At 38.3% G+C, this 21167-nt stretch overlaps 1 protein-coding gene across 5 annotated transcripts in view; it reads left to right on the forward strand.

Annotated features, from left to right (window-relative positions):
* The first annotated feature begins 442 nt into the window (after positions 1 to 442).
* The window catches only part of LOC135481773 (popeye domain-containing protein 3-like), a 41787-nt gene continuing 21062 nt past the window's right edge, over positions 443 to 21167 (forward strand). For all 5 annotated transcript variants that reach the window (XM_064761462.1, XM_064761464.1, XM_064761465.1 and 2 more), the window contains exons 1-5: positions 443 to 572; positions 3255 to 3399; positions 17214 to 17451; positions 18064 to 18253; positions 19121 to 19243. In XM_064761462.1, coding sequence (XP_064617532.1) covers positions 3391 to 3399; positions 17214 to 17451; positions 18064 to 18253; positions 19121 to 19243 — 560 coding nt within the window. In that variant the 5' untranslated portion in view covers positions 443 to 572; positions 3255 to 3390. The remainder of the gene's footprint in view (positions 573 to 3254; positions 3400 to 17213; positions 17452 to 18063; positions 18254 to 19120; positions 19244 to 21167) is intronic.

Raw genomic sequence — 21167 nt, forward strand, 5'->3', positions numbered from 1 at the left:
CCAGTAAACATTCACATGAAAACAATGTAAACGGGCGGCCCGTGCATTGGTACAACCAAGTTCGACTTTAGGCCTATTGTTGTCAACGTACCAAAGAACACGGTCCATGGGGGATAACCTCGACCATTTGACGAGCTCGTTGTCTATTTCCTAGTGTTACGTCCCTTGGTCCATCACAAATGTTTCAACGGCGCGATGTTTCGCGGGAACAAATATGTTTGCTTTCCGCGGAAGGTTGGAGTTGTGTAAATATATCCTTCGAACATATGAGCTAATTTCTGCGGGAAGGGCTACTGTTGACATTGATCACCTTAAACACTGTCGGGAGTTCATAAATAAAGCTGTATTTTAAGTATTTTTAACACTTGCGTAGGGTAGGCCGACCCGGAAGCGGCACTCAAAGAGCCGGAAGTGGATGTTGGATGTCGTATGGTGTTGTGAACGTCTAGTTTTCCTCGCATGGTGAGTTGTTTGTGGGTTTCTGGCAGCATTTAAATAGTGACACTCGGTGATTGTCTCGATGCTGAAGGCAAATGTCGCTTTTGTGCTCGCTGGAAGGCTCTGACACACGAGTAAGTTAATTTTTTGCATGTTGTTTAAACCTGGCTTTCTGGACGAAACACGTTGCATGCGTCGAATGATTTGCACTATCAAAAATAATGTCCCAATGTTGAATAGGTTGATTGTGGTTGTGCTGTGGCTAATTTACAAAGAAGAGAAAATCTTGTAATGGAAGCAGAGGACAGATTAGATATGGTGGTGTCAACTCATTGAAGAACCGGCTTTTCACAATGAAAATCTGAGAAGGGGCTCATTGACGGAACAAACTTACAGAAGGACAAAACCTAAATTTTACAACTACTGTACCCATATTCTCTACTATGTGACGAAAAGGTCAACTAAAACTTAATTTCCTAGTTCACGTTTTTGATGACACGTACACTCACTTGTATATTCCCTCCATACTATTTTCACAGAATCATAGCATTTTCTTAGTTCAGAATGATTATACTACTGGTGCCAGTACAAATATGAAAGAGCGAAGTGTAGGCATACAGGCTCAGGTTGTTCTATAATGAGTCTGTAGGGAAGGAAGGCACACATTATACACCTCCTACTTAAAGAAAAGATTGAAAAACTGACCTGTGATGCATGTCTGTGCCTCTGAGCTTTCTCAAATAGAAACACAGATTTCAGTGTCCGTTCAAACTATCACTTGTAGCACAAGTTTTGTACAGCCACTGTTTTCTCAGTGTTCATTATATTGCTGATTTGGCCAACCAAAGTTTTCTATTGGGAGGTCCAAAGTTTTTAATGGGGAGGTCCTTTCTGAGCAGGTGCAGTCGTATGAGATGGCACATATGCACAGCTGCTGAGAAGCCTACATCAATGCAGCATCCGTGACGCAGAACTACAACTTTAAGGCATGTGACAATATGCAGGTTTCAATCCCGGCCTTAAACACTTATTTGATTAGTGTTTTACACTGTACTCAGCAGTCGTGAACAAGGAATGTAGATTAACACCTGTCCTTGATGGCAATAAGCTGAAGCAGTCAATCATGTCAGTGGAGCAGTATTACACACCAAAGGTTACCAAAAAGACTGTTTACCCCAAACTCTTCACTGTCCTCCTCAACCAGTATAACTGATCATTAGTATATAACGTGAAAATACTTGAGTATGGGATAAACAGCAGTCAAATCAATCCAGTAAAAAAAAAAAATTAAAAAAAATGAATCCAAACTTTTGTCAGGCACCTGGTCCTCCATAATTATAATGATCCATAGCTTACGACAAACTATTAATTCTTTGGCACACAATTAAAACAAATAAAGAAATCAACCAAGTTAATTATCATAGGCTTCAGAATGTTCATAGAGAGTGTAGTATTCAGCAAATAAAACACATGTACCTGAGAGCAAATTGAAGCAATTGATGTAAAATTAGCAGTAAATTTCACATATAGCGATATTAGTGTTGAACAGGGCACATGTTATTTTGAATGTGACATGAATTTAGGAAAGGCATTTATGTACTTTCATTGGTGTTATTTTATTTTCCGCTCATCTGCACGAAGTACAGACATAGCCATAACACTCTACCCTAAGCGTCGCCATCGGTGTTTAATGAACATGATGAACAGGGAGAGTGTTGTTAATTATGGTAACAGTTAGGGATGGTATGTTCAAAAGTACTGCATATATTAAACCTTGTATGAAGGTGGTCTGTCTTAATCCCACATTAAACACAGGTTTTGCATACATGTATGTGTATAAAAGCGCAATAACATGAAGGAGATGTTTCATTATTAATGTCCAAGGTGGACATTAATTACCGTAAGCCATAAAATTCACGACTTAGCATAGGCCCATTTTGTTTTGGAGTCTGTGTTAAGGTAAATGTTGTGTATCTCAAAAAAAGTATGCATATATTGAGCTCATGTTTTATGTACGTGTAAGGCACAATAACCTGAGAGGGATATTTCATTGTTGATGCTCTGTGCTTTAGTTTAGGATCTGTTTCATAATGTTATATGTGTATGTATAGTGATTTCTGAAATATTTTTTATACTGTGCATTAATTAAAGTATTTAAAGTTAGATATGACAGGGGTAAGTCCAGTCCTTTGTTTTTCACATATAAATGGTTACATTAAACAAAGTACTGTGCATCACCACCAGGAGTAAGCCAGTTTTGTTCATTTTAATGTTGGTAAACATGTGATTTCTTTGTGATGTTTGTTATAGACATTTGAGCAAAATTTGCGGAAAATGTTACAAGACATTTATTTTTCACATGACTCTATAAAGTGCTTGATAATTTAAGTAGGAATACTTTGCGGTTTAATTCATGAAACTGAAATAGGATTATTTGAAAAAAAACCCCCTAAAAACATAGAACTAGGGGGCTCTGTTATAGTATAGATGGTAAAAGTGCTGGCTCACTGTGATTACCAGTGCATTGCATTACCAATGAAGTGGCGTCTTCACATTCATTCCTCGCTGTTTCTTCCCTCCCCCCCTCCCTCCCTCCCCCCACCTCCCCCGAGTTGCACAGATACATATTTCTTTTAATGTTGAGGCCAACCATAAGGCTGATTAGAAGAATTTTGTTGGGCTTAATGGTTTATTGAGGTAATATTTCAATTTCTTTATATTTGAAATATCTTAATCATAATTTTCATTGATCTAAAACGCCTCCAAGCCAAATGATGTTGCTGACATTTTGACCTTGCTTTGTTGACTACTTTCAGGACTTGCTGCAATGGTTGCCATGGAAACGGCATGTGCTGGCCACTATAGTTATGTAAGAGACTGATGGCACACTGAGCAAACAGAAAGCAACATTTTGGAGAAGCTAGCTGGCAGAGCCCCGTGGAACCTGGAAAAATGAGAGTGGTAATTTTGGAGCTGTATTTTTTTAAAATTTTCTTTAGGAATGTGTTATTTGTAGTTTGTAACATATATATATATATATATATATATATATATATATATATATATATATATATATATATATATGTGATCTGCTGCATGTATTTGCTCAGGCAGGGGCCTCCGTGGCTCAGTTGGTTAGCGCGCTAGCGCAGCGTAATGACCCAGGAGTCTCCCACCAATGCGGTTGCTGTGAGTCCAGCTCATGCTGGCTTCCTCTCCGGCCGTATGTGGGAAGGTCTGTCAGCAACCTGCGGATGGTCGTGGGTTTCCCCCTGGGCTGTGCTCGGTTTCCACCCAACATAATGCTGGTCGCCATCGTATAAGTGAAATATTCTTGAGTACGGCATAAAACACCAATCAAATAAATAAATAAATAAATGTATTTGCTCAGGCTGTCACTGTAGTTAAGGAGCAGATATTGGCTGTGAATGATATACCATATTACAGTTGATTTGGACAACTTCATTTTTAGGAGATTGATTATTTGTTATATTATTTGGGATCATAATTAGATATAAGTTAAATTACAGTTACGCAGGTGATGCTGAGTACTCTATATATTTAGTGTATACCCCCCAGTTCTCTTGGCATCCTTGGCCAATGAAAAAGCCAGTAAAATGCCCATATAGCCCAGGTATTATAGTCCTCCTGAAAAACTTTGTGCCAGAGATTTATGTATATTTTATCATGCACATATTTGACCCAGTAGCATGATCAAACTGAAGGTGTGTGCTAGTTTGTTAATTATGGGTAACATAAGTTTCAGCGGATGAGATACGTTAGATTTATCACATAATCCTTCTTATGGATAACAACTCCTGTGTTTATTAGCTGGTAACGTTTCGCTATAGCTTCTAATACCGTTCTCAAACCATATAACATACAGCATAACGTATGCATATATATACCTATCTAGAGTGATGAATGTTAAGGACAAGTATGACCTGAAAGGTGTAAAAAAAGCAGTAGTTGAGATCAGCAACAAGTGAATTGAGATCAGCTGGTGGAGAATATAGTCCTGGTGTTGAGTTTCAACTGCAGGAGTCTTCCTTTTTGATGACTGACAGAGCCTACATATGGTGTAGAGCTGTGTATTCCAGGTTGGTCTTGTCTAGTTGGTATTTCATGCCTGCTGGACTTGGTGGCTCTTTTTATGGTCTTGTTAACTAACTTTGATGGATATCCATTTAAGTCGGGGAAAATCCCTTTAAGATTTCATGTTGGATCAAGTGGAAATGTTGATCGCTGTCTTAGTTAGTGTTGTAATGATTGCTGTTTTGATCTGGGTAGGTTGATTAGATTGAAAGTGTGAATACTGGTCTGAGTGGGTGGGCTTTCGGTACACTGACATCTGTAGGGAGTTGTCGTCTGTGATGATTAGTACGTCTAAGAAAGGTATGGCCTGGTTGGTTTCTTCTCACTGATTATTTCTAGTGCCTCATCTCTGGGGATGTTCGTAGACAGGTCAACGACATCGTAGCTGACTAGTTGGTTGGTGGGTTGAACATTGGCTATCTTGTTGCAAAAATCTGACCAGTCTTTTATGTATGATGTTGCTGTCTTTCTGAGGGGTGTGAGCAATTTGGTAAGGTGTTGAGCTGCGTGGTAGTACACTATGCCAGGGGGCAGATCAGTAGGCGGGCTTTGACTGGATTTTTGTGGACTTTGACAGTCGCTCTAATATAAGGTGCTCTTCGATGTGAAATGTTAAGCTGGTGGTATAGTTGTAGGTCGATTTCATTCCAATCTAGTTGTTGTTTTAGCTGGCTTCTAAACTGTCTTTCAAGGCAAGCGGTGGGGTCTTTAGTGATGGGTCGGTAAGTTGTTGTGTTTTCCAATACATTATTTACTAGTTGTTCGAAGTGTTTTGTGTCAATGACAATGGTGGCTTTCCCTTTATCGGCAGGTGCTATTGTGATGGTCTTATCATTCTTCAGTGTTCTGATGACCTGCTTTTCTTTGATGGAGAGATTGGGTCGTTGCTTGGGTGCCTTTCTTAGTATGTCGCAAATCCCTCCTAGGGCAAGTTGTTGGAGGCTGGTAACAAAATCATCAGTTGGGATGGTACTGGGTGTAGGTACATAGTTCAGGCCTTTGGAGAAAAGAGATCTCTCTTCATATGTTAGGTCCCTGCTGCCTAGATTGAATTATGTTTTTCAGAATTATGGAAAATATACACATCTCTATACCATATGTAGGCTCTGTCGGTCGCCACATAGGAAGAATCCTGCAGTCAAAACTCAACATCAGGACTACATTCTCCACCAGCCCCGACCCAAAGACCCTGCTAAAAGCCACAGGAAAATGCCAGTCCATGCTCAAACAGCAACCCAACGGAAGCATCTACCGTATAAAATGTGACTGCCAACAACATTGTATCGAATAAACCTGCAGACCATTAAACGTCAGAATCAAAGAACATAAAACGTTCAGTACAAAAATGGATGGAAAGTCAGCATTAAGCGACCAGATAGCTGCCCACCCAAATCACAAACTTCAATGGGACTCCATCAAACCACTATCAACCAACAACAGTGACTACAAGAAATGCAAACTACTGGAAGCCATTATGATAAAGCAACACCAGTTAAACAGAGACGAAGGTTATCACCTACCGAGTGCCTCTGACCTCATCATCCAACTGGAGAAAGACCGCCTTAATCCCTCCACCCAATAATCTGCTGATCTCAACTCACTATATACTTTTTATGTACTTGCTGATCTCAACTCACTTGTTGCTGATCTCAACTACTATTTTACACACCTTTCAGGTAATACTTATCATCACTCTAGATAGTTATACATGTATGTGTTATGGTATGTGTCATATGGTTTGAGAACAGTATACAGTTATACATGTATGTATGCATACGTTATGATATGTGTCATATGGATTGAGAACAGTATACAGTTATACATGTATGTATGCATACGTTATGGTATGTGTCATATGGTTTGAGAACAGTATACAGTTATACATGTATGTATGCATACGTTATGATATGTGTCATATGGTTTGAGAACAGTATACAGTTATTCATGTATGTGTGCATACGTTATGGTATGTGTCATATGGTTTGAGAACAGTATACAGTTATTCATGTATGTATGCATACGTTATGAGAACAGTATACAGTTATACATGTATGTATGCATACGTTATGGTATGTGTCATATGGTTTGAGAACAGTATACAGTTATTCATGTATGTATGCATACGTTATGGTATGTGTCATATGGTTTGAGAACAGTATTAGAAACTATACCGAAATGTTACCATCTAATAAACACAGTAGTTGTTATCCATAAGAAACCTGTCTGTTCACCTATACAACCCCAGCTCCCTTATGCCTGTGAAAGAAGTCACATAATCCTTGCCATACATCGTCAAAACTGTATACATGGAGCATACAGAGAGACACTTGGTTGTACTGGTACAACACATATGGTTCACAAAAAACGGCTGAAACATAACGGATAGTTTCCCAGCAGTCTGCATGTCAGTACAGTATGCATATACAATCATTGCAAAACCTTAGCACACTGAAATGCTGATGCTGATTTAAACTTCTGAAATCTTAATCTTTAACTGCAGTAGTGACCGAAATGCAGTTACAGCAGTAAACATATATTAATATAGTCTCGTAATATAGTCCACCAGAATTAGAAGACAGGGTTTTCTAAAATTCATTGAATCAGGAAGTCCAAAATGCAATCCTGTGTTCATCCCAACGTGATGGTAAAAACATCTCTTGGAAATACATTGTATAATGTTTTCACGATTTTCATTTCATCCCAGGGTTTATAGACCATTAAATTATTCCACCTTTTCATTCCCCTCAGGATTTTCAAAAAAGCAGTTCTATGTTTTACAGCCTTTCGGCCCATCAAGATGTTTTGAAGGACAATTCCATTTTTAGCTGGCTTTACCAAGTAAGGAGAGGTATTGTGAGAGGGGGATCAGACATTGGCGGTGGCGGTGTTTGTATCCAGTTTGGTTGAAGTTGTTGGCCAATCATTGTTGGCTATCTGGTCACCTATAGTACACAGATAGCCAATCATCGGTAGTGATTTGCATATCAAAGACTAAAGATCAAAGAAGGAATTTTTTACCGCATAGATAAACATTTTTTCAGCCATTCATAGGGTTGCAGTTGCCACTTTGGTCCATAGTATATGTATTTTCATATCAAAGACCTCTGCCATTAATTTCTGCTCAAACTCCCAGTTACTTCCAACTCCATAACATACAAAGTCACTGGTCTGCAATCGTTACTGTACGATAAACCGTGTTAGTTACAACAGTATGAGAATTTTGGCCTTTCTTGTTGATTTAATGGCAATATCTTAGCACTATATAATGAATATCTCTGTACCTCGGAAATCTGTGTAAGGTAACTTCGGAAACCAGCGGACACCTTGGACATCTGTGTAGGTAACCTCGGAAACCAGCGAACGCCTCGGAAATCTGTGTAGGTAACCTCGTAAACCAGCGAACGCCTCGGAAGTCTGTGTAGGTAACCTTGGAAACCAGCGAACGCCTCGGAAATCTGTGTAGGTAACCTCTGAAACCAGCCGACACCTCATGTGGCCTTAGAAATCTGTGAGCGCCTGTCTTGTAATTTGGTACTTCTAAATGTCAATTCAAAAGTTATTATTTCAAATAAAGAATTGAAAAAAGTTTGATCTTCACAAGAACTATGATTTTATTTCAGTTTACAGGTGTGGCTTGGCTTGATTATTTCGGCTAATTTTCTATTAATTAATGACTGTGTTATGCCGCTAAACATGTCCTGTACAACTTCTGAGACAAAAGCAGAAAAAATGTTTAGCCTCATTAAATATGTAGAAGTTTCAAAAGTGAGAAAATGATGGTAGTTTTGACTTGACCAGGTGCATCTGTTAGCACAGTAATCTTTCCCGGCTTCATAGGAACCTTTTTACTGACCAACTGTGTAGAATACAAATACTAATATATAATACTAATTAGGTCTAATGAAGAGAAATGGCTGAAAGGAGATAGAGCACCCCCACCTTAACACTAATGTTACACTCAGTGATGGATGTTCCATGATGATTAAATTACCATATACAGGGTGGAGCAAAAGTCTGGACTCTTGGATTTACTATGGATTTTTCATTTATTTTTAACATAATTTTGATCATTTAAGTATCATATATGATTTTACATAACACCACATTTCCAGGGGAATGGATTAGACATGGAGGGCCACCGAGATCTCTGGATTTGACTCCTTTGGATTTTTTCTTATGGGGATTTTTCTAAAATCAGTGTGGGTTTCCCCCAGGCTGTGCCCAGTTTCCACCCATCATATTGTTGGCCACCGTCATATAAGTGAAATATTCTTGAGTACGGCGTAAAACACCGATCAAATAAATAAATAAATAAATCAGTGGTTTATGCTAACAAATCAAGAACATTACAAGCACTAAAAGATCACACAAGAAATTGAAACCATAAGAGGGAATAACTCATTGCTTCGAAATGTGCAAAGATCATGTGTCTCCTGAGTAAGAAAGTGTTTGGAGGAAGGTGGAAGTCAGTTCAAACTCTCATTGTAAGCTGTAAATTCTAATATAGTAAATTGCCTATGGGTCCAGACTTTTGCTCCACCTTGTATAACTGCAAGTCACTGGCTCCTTCTTGGGCGCAATTTATTGGGCCTACTCCCCGTTAAAGTTCTGCCTAACCACTCTTCTTCCTTGAAGAACAGCTGAAACAGAAATTTGGCCAACTCACTGAAAATTGTGAAGTGAGCTATTGTAGCCTTAAGCTGGTGCTGTTTAAAAAAAAAACATCTGACAGGTAGTATGACACATTATATGAAAACAAAGCAAACAAAGTTAAAACAACAACATGGAATCCTTTATGAATACTCCAGTATGGGTTGATGTAAGGCTGTACTTTACATTATTCTCATCATATGACATTGGCACCAGTGTATGACGCTGGAAAGGAACCTGATGGACACCCACAGGAAACCCACTCTTCACAGCCAGCTACACTGGCGAGGCTGTCGCGCATAAAACCAGGGAGAATAAAAACACAAGTCAGATTCAAGCTCTGACCTCATTGGTAGAACTCTGGCTAAAATAGTTGTTAGGCCTTAGATCACTTGGCTACAGAGGACCCAATATTCAAATAAGGAGAATTTTACGCAAAAAGAAAAAAAAGGAGGATGTGGGCTAGTGTGTATGCAATGAAGGCACAGAAAAATTAAAACATCATTTGATTAATCAAATGTCTGAACAGTCAATGTGTCAAATGACAGCTTAACTGTAACTCCCCCCCCCCCCCAAAGAAAAAAAAACAAAAACAAAAAAAAAACACATGAAGTACCTTGGTAAATCCATTATAGGTCTCTGGGACATCTTGCTGGCTATCTGATGCAGGTGCTTGTTGTAAGTTATTATACAAAGTATAGAATATCATAATAAAGCTGTTATACCTGTAATAAAATAATAATGAAATGCTTCTCTGTTTTTAAGGAAACTTCCTTAACTACTGGTTGGTTGGTTAATGTCAAGTAGAACTTCTTTCAGTGACATTTAGAAGCTGAGTTGGGTAACAATATATAGATGACAACTTTTTATAGAGTGAGTGACATTTCGCTATAAGTACAAATATCGTTATCAAACATAATGATTTGACACTAATACAGTTATCAAACATAATGGTTTGACACTAATACAGTTATCAAACATAATGATTTGATACTAATACCATTATCAAACCTAATGATGTGATACTAATCCTTTTATGCTTGGTAATGGTATTAGTACCTATACTGAAACATTGCTCACTCAGTAGATGTCAGTAAGTAAAGCCTTTAGGGTTTGAAAGTTTTGAAAATGCCTATAGTATAATAAATCAGAATTAATGAGCTCTAAAACCAGAATATCTTTGTATCCTGCTGAGTTGACTGAACAGCCAGGCAATTTACCTGATTCACAAGCTGAATTGCATAAATATTGAACAGTCACATAGCCTAGTTAAAGACTGTACTTATTAATTCAGTACTCTCTTGACCTACATGTACAACCATTAAGTCAAGCAAGGCACATGTTCAAATCCCGCCCAACCCTGTTCAAACAAGAAACTGACAGTGCTCTTTGTAAATCATATCTCTTTTGACTAATGTGTCCTGCACCTCGGAGTTGAATCATTTGTGGGATACATGGCTAGTTGCCTAACCAAAGGTCAATGGTTTCTGAGTACTCTGTCTATTTTCTATGTCTTCCAGCTTTTCTGTCCATCATTAAATTCAATAGGCCATTCTATGTCTTCCAGCTTTTCCGTCCATCATTAAATTGAATAGGCCATTCTATGTCTTTCAGCTTTTCCGTCCATCATTAAATTGAATAGGCCATTCTATGTCTTCCAGCTTTTCTGTCCATCATTAAATTCAATAGGCCATTCTATGTCTTCCAGCTTTTCCGTCCATCATTAAATTCAATAGGCCATTCTATGTCTTCCAGCTTTTCCGTCCATCATTAAATTCAATAGGCCATTCTATGTCTTCCAGCTTTTCCGTCCATCATTAAATTCAATAGGCCATTCATGTCTTCCTTCTTTTCAGTCCATTATAAAATTCAGTAGGCCATTCTGTGTTTTCCAGCTTTTCAGTCCTTCATTAAATTCAAAAGGCAGTTCTATGTCTTCCTTCTTTTTGGTCCATTATAAAATTCAATTCTATGTTTTTCAGCTTTTCAGTCCATCATAAAATTCAATAGGCAATTCTATGTCTTCAAGCTTTTCAGTCCATCATTAAATTGAATAGGCCATTCTATGTCTTCCAGTTTTTCAGTCCATCATTAAATTGAATAGGCCATTCTATGTCTTCCAGTTTTTCAGTCCATCATTAAATTCAATATGCCATTCTATGTCTTCCAGCTTTTCAGTCCATCATTAAATTCAATAGGCCATTCTATGTCTTCCAGCTTTTCCGTCCATCATTAAATTCAATAGGCCATTCTATGTCTTCCTTCTTTTCAGTCCATTATAAAATTCAGTAGGCCATTCTGTGTTTTCCAGCTTTTCAGTCCATCATTAAATTCAAAAGGCAGTTCTATGTCTTCCTTCTTTTTGGTCCATTATAAAATTCAATTCTATGTTTTTCAGCTTTTCAGTCCATCATAAAATTCAATAGGCAATTCTATGTCTTCAAGCTTTTCAGTCCATCATTAAATTGAATAGGCCATTCTATGTCTTCCAGCTTTTCAGTCCATCATTAAATTCAATAGGCCATTCTATGTCTTCCAGCTTTTCCGTCCATCATTAAATTCAATAGGCCATTCTATGTCTTCCAGCTTTTCCGTCCATCATTAAATTCAATAGGTAATTCTATGTCTTCCTTCTTTTCGGTCCATTATAAAATTCAATAGGCCATTCTGTGTTTTTAAGCTTTTCAGTCCATCATTAAATTCAAAAGGCAATTCTATGTCTTCCTTCTTTTCGTTCCATTATAAAATTAAATAGGCCATTCTATGTTTTCCAATTTTTCAATCCATCAGAAAGTTCAATAACCCATTCTGCTACATTGGATAAAAGTGAAAACTGGTATGCTCAATCAAATGCCCTTCCTCAAGCCCATCCGTGTTGAGAACTTACTTTATTAACTAATGAAGTTTCTTTATTAGGAGGTTATGTTTTTAGCAGCTTTCAGTAGTTTGTTTGTCTTTTTTTTCTGTTGGCAACTTTAAACAATATTTCGCCAGCAACAGAAAGGCAGAGTATTCTTCCTTTGTGTGTAGTGTGGGGATTTGTACATGTAGCCGTCGTGGAGGACTGCATTCTAAGAGTTCCTTTTAGGTATTGCTTGAAATGTTCGTAAGAAATTTGTAAAATCTTGCCGAAAGTTATGGTATTTAAACCCGTAGCAAGTAAAAATACAGAGCATTTGTGAGCTTTTTTGATGAATTAAAGTTTGAACTTGCCTGGGATTCAACAATGGCCTATTTGTGTATCAGTCATTCATGGGACATGATTTCTTATATTGCTGAATAGATACATGCTGCACATAGGTGAACTGGTTATAAACAATTAACTATTTGTTTAAATATTTATGGATAAAAGATTATTACCTGCACACATTGGCATGTTTATAAGAGTGTGACAACTCTAAGCAGATACAATCAATCAGACATGTATCCTCTCATTTGGTGGCACTCAGTACAGGTTTTGTTGGAGTGAGGCAAACAACATCTGTGCTTATTAAGCTGGCTATAGCTACGAGAAAATTTATAATTCTCATGCAGTGGTATTGTCACTTTTTTTTTTCGTCATGTAATGTTAAAAACTGTAGTGCCAAAATTGCATTTTCTTGTAAACACTTGAAACCAGCAATATTTTTAGACCTCTTTTGTTTTTGTGAGGTGCCTTGAAAATGACACGACGTGTTTCTTATTCATGCATGTCATCAGGTAGCAAGAAATTAATCATGTTGATCAATCAGGATTGTTTGCACACAGCTGCCTAACCGATAATGTGAGAGGGACACAGGTGTGCCTGTCTTTGTCAAGGATGGAGTACTGGAGAGCATCAACTTATTGCTCTGGCTTGTGCCCTTTATATAATGACGGGGTGATTTTATATGTGTACATGATGTAGATACATTTCAGATGCTCTAGCTGGCTGCAGTTGGTGAAGACCTGTTACAGCACTGCAAAAGCTGTATATATATACATGCCAATTCGACAGATATTGTGATTTTCGAGTTTTTCGCCAGTGGATTGAACATTCTGCTGTATTGTAAACCTTTATCCAAACTCCAGACTGGTCTCATGTGATCGAGCCACCTGCAAGACAACGATTTCAGACAGATTTCTGGGTATATTGTTACACTTCATTGATTCTGACGTGTAGATCTCTTCATGCGTGTTATACTTGTCCATGCAGTTGTAAATTTTGTTACCATGAGTGAGTTCAAACATCTTCAGCAGCAGCTGAAGAAAGGAATACATCTTAAGAGCACATGGTTAAAATTGTAGCTTGTTCCAGGCTGTTAAGTGTTGACAATATGTATGTTATTTACCATGGTATTGTGTATTTCTGTGCATGTGGCTTTTAGAAATTATTATACACATTTTCTTTTAAAGTGTTGTGTGGTTAATTAATTTGTTTTATTTATTTGATTGTAGTTTAGCACCAATCTAAAATTTGTTTGACGTACACAATGATGATCAGCTTTATGGGTTACATTGGAGTGCCTGCATGGCATAAACCACCAAATTTTGGCAAATTACTAACAAACCTTTCCACATTTTATGTAAAGACGAGCACACCATATTGGGTTAAGATGAGTGATGTTCAATGGCTACATGAGTGTGGTCCATGGTTTTATATTGTGACAAAGGTCTCATAAGCAGTGGGAGTTGGGGGTCTGCAAATTCCCTGTTAATGCAAGGCCAGGATTGAATACGAACCTCATGTGTCCTTTTGATTGACATGATTGAAAAGCAAGTGCCCCTACTGTAGTTCCTACTAGACCAAGCCTGTGTTAACTAAGGGTTTGTTTAATTATAAATGCACTAAAAATGCATTGATGATTAGGTCAAATTGGCGAATGACACTGACTTGATCCCTTAATTATACTGGTGTGGGTGTCAGAACAGTTTTTATTATCATTATATTTCAACTACCTGTTATGATAATCTCACTTTTTCTGACAATCTCAGGCAAAAATAATGAAATGATGGGTTCAGATGTGCAGAGGAAAACCTTAATGATGTTTGATAGGTGGCTGGAAACAAGAAATCAAGTGTTTCATTTTTTTTCTATCAAGTCAAGTGTCATTATCATTTATATTTAGTTTTTGTAAGTTTTTAATTCTCTTAGAAACACACTTTGATAATAAAATATGTAGATTTGTGGTTTTCAAGCAGTTTTCAAGTGTTCACACATCATAAGCACATAGTACGAGATGGTACAGGAGAGCTCCTAGGTTTTGTGACTTCACTCTAGATAGCTGTAACATGGCAAAATGGCGTCACCAAATGAATGCCTAGGCACTGACGATTGTTTGGTATTTATTTTGTTGATAAAAGGTGTAGAATTTTTTAAATACTTTATTAATTAATTCAGCTTGAGTGACTGACTTTATGTTCACTTTAATGCTTTTAATGATTTTCCAATTATTTAAAGGCTTTCTGATCTTTATGTCTGTAAAAGGAACAATTGCTTGGACAGATCACATTTTCCACAAATTAGATGGTATTTAATTTTTATGTTTATAACCCTCTGATGACATCCATTCTGCCCGTTAAACAAAAATTTAAATTGGTGTGGTGAGATTTTTGGCTATCGATATGGGATATGACTTTGTGAGCACGATGTTGTATTGCTGGAGCGCATTATGGTTGTAAATCAGTTTCTGTTGAATATCATGTGACAGTGTCTTGACCAATGGAAACTAAGAATCAGTGTATGATATATAATAATAAATGCTTAACAAGATCAAGGTTTTGGTATACATGCACTTCGCATTTTGTGATTGAACCATGTGCCTGCCATGATTTAAGTGTGTTTAAATGCGTCAGTCAAATTGCTTGGAGATTTTATCTATTTAATCTGCCGTAAGCCGTTGGGAGCGTTACCTGCATTATTGGGCTGGAGAACAAGGTGCGTATAAAACATTGGTGGAAAGTGGCTGGTCCTGTATTTACTCCCTACTCGAGTTCATCAAAATCAGTGCTGTAGCACTGGCAAGTAAATCCCCAGTCAGACCTGGGGCAGGGTCATTATTTTCAGATTCTGATTCCGATTCCAGTTTGGCTACTTAGTGTCCGAAACTATGAGATATTCAGTTATGTGTCTGTATGCAGTGGCATGTTCTAACAGGCTCCCCTAAATTGCTGGCAAAGACACATAGCTAGAGTGTAACCGTTGACAAAAGGTCTTTATTGATTTGCTGGGTAGTAATATTTTCATCAGCTTCATTTCCATGTAAAAGTCTGTTGCTCAGCTTTTTTTGCTTTCTGATTGGTGGCAGATTTCGTGTTTGTCCAGCAAAATAAATCTGCTTATTGTTCCCCACAATATGATGGCCATGCAGCTGGACACCTGTAAATATTGGATAGTTTATGGGTGTTCTGGATTAATATAGACCCATTTCTGTTTCACTCAGGATTTTATGCCATTTGTTTTGGTGTTAACCCTGATCTATTTCTCCCTGGAGTGCCATGTGTTACATCGATTTCTCACAGGTGGAGCAGAATCTGTTTAAATTACTACCTCCGAGTATAAATTCAGTATCCACAGAATCCTGTTTTATAGGTTTTGTTGACTTTGACATTTTACTGGTCATTTTTTCTCCTTTTTTTCTTCTTCCAATTGAGAGGCCTCTGTGGCCGAGGTGGTTAGCTCGCTAACATGGCACAATGACCCAGAAACCTCTCAAGAATGCGGTCGGTGTGAGTTCAAGTCCAACTCATGTTGACTTCCTCTCCATTGGTATGTGGGAAGGTCTGCCAGCAATCTGCGGATGGTCATGGGTTTCCCCTGGAATCAGCCTAGTTTCCTCCCACCATATAATGCTGGCCACCGTCGTATAAGTGAGATACTTTTGAGTACGAAGTGAAACAGCTTTAAATAAATGCATGCTCCTCTTCAATCTCTTTGAACAGAAGTTAGCATGTACATTACTGGTCTTTGAGACTGCCACTATACTTTAGCAATTATTATTAACCCTCCACCAAGTGTCAACATCCAAGAAGTTTCTTCTATATTTTAATTTTGAGTTGCATTTGTTTATGCACACACTCTCTAGTGACATGATCTGTAATGCACATAATTTTTGTTTCGAGTAAATTAATATTACAAATTTGGGGGGCCTCCGTGGCTCAGTTGGTTAGCGCGCCTCTCACCAATGCGGTTGCTGTGAGTTCAAGTCCAGTTCATGCTGGCTTCCTCTCCGGCTGTACGTGGGAAGGTCTGCAGCAACCTGCGGATGGTCGTGGGTTTCCCCCGGGCTGTGCCCGGTTTCCACCCACCATAATGCTGGCCGCCGTCATATAAGTAAAATATTCTTGAGTACGGCGTTAAACACCAATCAAATAAATAAATAAATAAATTAATATTACAAATTCAACATAGTGAAAATTTTATTACCTTACAGAATTCAATTACCTAATTAATTCCTAAAATTCATTGGGTAAAGTGTAAACCTGTTAAATTTACGTGTTAAAATGCAGTAAGTAAAGACGTATATATTACTCACTGTCACTGTTATTCACAAGTTCTTTCTTTCAGATACATGCATTGTATGTTGCTAGAAAGTTTTATGGTTTGCAGATTTATGAAGTCTACATGTAAGAGCTGTGTTATTAACATGATTGTGCCATATTATGAACTAACACTAATTAGATTAATAGCATGATGAATTATTGTTTTTTTTTTTCAAGAAGGACACCTATGTATTTTGCAGCCAGGGGCCTTCATGTTTCATAAATCAGTTGTAATTTTGCTCCTGGCATGACTTCCATGATAACCGACACATTTTGAAGAGATGGTCACCATTGTAAATGTGCTTTTTTGTTGTGACAGCTTTGTAAGATGGGTCTCTGGTTTATGAATTAGTTTTTACACATCATGCATGTAGGAAAGGCCACTTACTTGTAGTTACCATTTTTATGTCACAAATAATTGTGGTATAAATTTATACGCTGCTCTAAAGCAGACAAATATACATGTTGGCTGCATTCCATCCAACTGCTACCCACTGTACTACAATCACAATCAATGGTTGCTGCTGCAGATTGAATGGACAACGCTGTTAACTGATCAAAACGACACAGAGATGTGGATATCCAGTGGCAGTGGGAGTGGCTCCCTGAACTATACCCTGGCTGCCCTCACCCCCCTCAAAAGCTGTGTCACCTTCCTGCCAGCCAATCACATCATCTATCACCTGGCTAACTTGGCTATCTGCGTGGGATTGTTTGCCCCCAGTGGCACGTATGGGGTCCTTTTCCTGCATACCCTCTTCATGTTTGGTAAGTGCGATTTTAAACTAAGCTACAGTTTTCTTTTCAAAACTTTCTTTTCTAAAATTTTGAAAATTTAGCTTTGACAGGGTGTGAATGATAATGGCTAATAATGCCACATCAGGGCAAGACAGAATTTGAAATATGTTAATTGTTTGTGACTGATTATTTTGTTTCTTTTAATACATGTACATGCACATTGTTTAAATTTAACATTTTGTAGCTCGCTAGAGTGGGAGTTTTGTTTTGTCAAGGGGTATGACTATTAAAACTGGACTGTTGTATCCATTCAAAGGCTCTTTTATTGTTAAAATATGAATTTTAATTTCACCCAGTTTAGATATACATTTATAATTATATATAATATAGATTGTTGTGATCCTAATGACTGACAGGTTTAATTAAACTGAATAAATGAAGAAAGGCATGTGTTGTGCCCAATTTACATAAAATGTGCATATAAGTACAAAATAAACACTGTCAGCAGAGAATTTCTGGGTCTGTGGAAGCTCATGCTGTTCAGTGAGAGCTTGTCCTCTACATTTTCATGTGCGTAGTGCACAAAACAAATTCATGTACGGTCAAGTTTAGAGGCAAAACAGTTGTGTTTGTGTGTGGCAGGGTTTTTACTGATGTCAGTCTGGGCCTGGATGATTCTCTGTGCGCCCGATGTCTTCTCCTGGAACTTTGCCTTCATGGTCATCAATGGAATACAGATGCTGTTTATCACCTACCGCATCAGACGCATCAAGTTTTGCGAGGAACTGGAGGAGGTTTATGATTCGCTGTTTGCCCCGTTACGAGTATCCAGGTTCGTTACCCGATCTTTCATTTTACTCTCAAGGGATAAAAGGCGATCAGTCTTCGGATAATGTTTCTGATAAACGGTTTGTAGGCTTTGCCCCTGAAGATATAGAGGCAGACAGCATTGTAATGTATGCCTTGCTTAGTTTGAGGATGCCAATCAGCTATTAGAGGTGTTAGATTTTGAAGCAAGGCCAGAGTTATTTTATTTCTTGATTAACAAAGCATGCTTCACTGTTCTACAACTCTGAGGAACATAGAGAAACTATGAAACATGCAAATGTTGACTTGTATTTTGTGTGCTATGGATAAATTGATGTAGCAGTGACATTTTTTCTTGATAAATCTCTTCAGAGCCGCCTAAAGTGCCATTTATTCTAGTATACATGTAGTTGGAAAATGTTTATTACACGTGGCTAGTTCAGATTTTTGCTACGCAAATCTTCCAACTTTATTGCTCTTACTAGCATTTGTCAGACTTGAATTTAATGACACGGCCACTCATGCTCTCTTTGCACTCCTTGATGTCATTTTTCTTTGGACTTTGCTCCTTGTGATTAGTATATTACAGTTTGTTATCCACTTTGTGAAAAAATTAAGGTAAATAAACAAAATATGTACATGAACCTGGTGGTTTACGTACACATGGACTTTAATATATATGTATAAAATATTCTTGAGTACGGCGTGAAAAACCAATCAAATAAATTAATAAAATAAATAAATTAATTTAATATATATAATATTAAGTTTCCTTGATCCACCCTTAAATCTGGCACTACTACTACCATAAAAGTGAGAAGATATTACATTAGGGAGGAAATATCGATAAAATGAGTGAATATTTGTAAACAACGTTTTTGTTGGCCTGCAGGGCGATGTACAAGAAGCTGACAAGCCCTGAACACTGCACCCTGATGACCCTACACCCAGGCGAAAGCTACGCCACTCAGTCAATCACAAAGACGGACAAGCTGGGACTCCTCGTGTCTGGGGTGTAAGCACTATTGTCTTGTCTCTTTGTTCTTGTGTCTGCTGTTTGTCTCAGTAAATAAGCTGGCACTCCCTGTGTCTGGTGTGTAAATGCTATTGTTTTGTCTCTTTGTTCTTGTCTCTGCCGTTTGTCTGCAGTAAACCATGGAGCTTACTATGTCTGGTGTGTAAGTGCTATTGTTTTGTCTCTTTGTTCTTGTCTCTGCCGTTTGTCTCCAGTAAACAAGCTGGACCTCCTCGTGTCTGGGGTGTAAGTGCCATTGTTTTGTCTCTTTGTTCTTGTCTTTGCCGTTTGTCTCCAGTAAACAAGCTGGACCTCCTCGTGTCTGGGGTGTAAGTGCGATTGTTTTGTCTCTTTGTTCTTGTCTGTGCTGTTTGTCTGCAGTAAACCAGCTGGAGCTCACCATGTGTGGGGTGTAAGTGCTATTGTTTTGTCTCTTTGTTCTTGTCTCTGCCGTTTGTCTGCAGTAAACCAGCTGGAGCTCACCATGTCTGGGGTGTAAATGCTATTGTTTTGTCTCTTTGTTCTTGTCTCTGCCGTTTGTCTGCAGTAAACCAGCTGGAGCTCACCATGTCTGGGTTGTAAATGCTATTGTTTTGTCTCTTTGTTCTTGTCTCTGCCGTTTGTCTGCAGTAAACCAGCTGGAGCTCACCATGTCTGGGTTGTAAGTGCTATTGTTTTGTCTCTTTGTTCTTGTCTCTGCCGTTTGTCTCCAGTAAACAAGCTGGACCTCCTCGTGTCTGGGGTGTAAGTGCGATTTTTATGTGTCTTTGTTCTGGTCTGCCGTTTGTCTGCAGTAAACCAGCTGGAGCTCACCATGTCTGGGGTGTAAGTGCTATTGTTTTGTCTCTTTGTTCTTGTCTCTGCCGTTTGTCTCCAGTAAACAAGCTGGACCTCCTCGTGTCTGGGGTGTAAGTGCGATTGTTTTGTCTCTTTGTTCTTGTCTGTGCTGTTTGTCTGCAGTAAACCAGCTGGAGCTCACCATGTCTGGGGTGTAAGTGCTATTGTTTTGTCTCTTTGTTCTTGTCTCTGCCGTTTGTCTCCAGTAAACAAGCTGGACCTCCTCGTGTCTGGGGTGTAAGTGCGATTGTTTTGTCTCTTTGTTCTTGTCTGTGCTGTTTGTCTGCAGTAAACCAGCTGGAGCTCACCATGTCTGGGGTGTAAGTGCTATTGTTTTGTCTCTTTGTTCTTGTCTCTGCCGTTTGTCTGCAGTAAACCAGCTGGAGCTCACCATGCCTGGGGTGTAAGTGCTATTGTTTTGTCTCTTTGTTCTTGTCTCTGCCGTTTGTCTGCAGTAAACCAGCTGGAGCTCACCATGTCTGGGGTATAAGTGCCATTGTTTTGTCTCTTTGTTCTTGTCTCTGCCATTTGTCTCCAGTAAGCAAGCTGGACCTCCTTGTGTCTGGGGTGTAAGCTTTAGTGTCTTACAGCTGTACAGCTGTTTATCTTGACAAAGACATGAATGAATCTGGCCATGACCTTTTTTAGAATTAAATTTTTTACACTGTAAATCTGCAACCTTTTCAACCACCACAGCACTTTTTAAAGTGGAATTTATGCTTACAATTAGTATGAAAATGATGCTAAAAATCAATTTTTGGTATCACTTAAGATGCATTTAAGTTTCATGAAACTGTGCAAATTATTCCTCTAGAACCCGTAGTTCTCTAGAAATGTTTCAAAATATTGGTGGCAGAGGTGGTTGAAGAATTAGGTTAATTTCATCCTGATGGAATTGCTCACCAGCTAATCACCCCGCTGTAGGAATTGTAGTTCGCACAGTTGATTTTAATAGCGGTGAAACGTACTTGTTGTACAAGTAGATTCAAATCACTTACTTTTATTAAACTAATCATGCATTCACATGTACACAAGAACAGTTGTAGAGATTATTATGGTGTATTGGCTATGAAGTTCTTTATTTTAT

Source organism: Liolophura sinensis, chromosome 1 (genome assembly GCF_032854445.1).
Source record: "Liolophura sinensis isolate JHLJ2023 chromosome 1, CUHK_Ljap_v2, whole genome shotgun sequence".
NCBI lineage: Eukaryota > Metazoa > Mollusca > Polyplacophora > Chitonida > Chitonidae > Liolophura > Liolophura sinensis.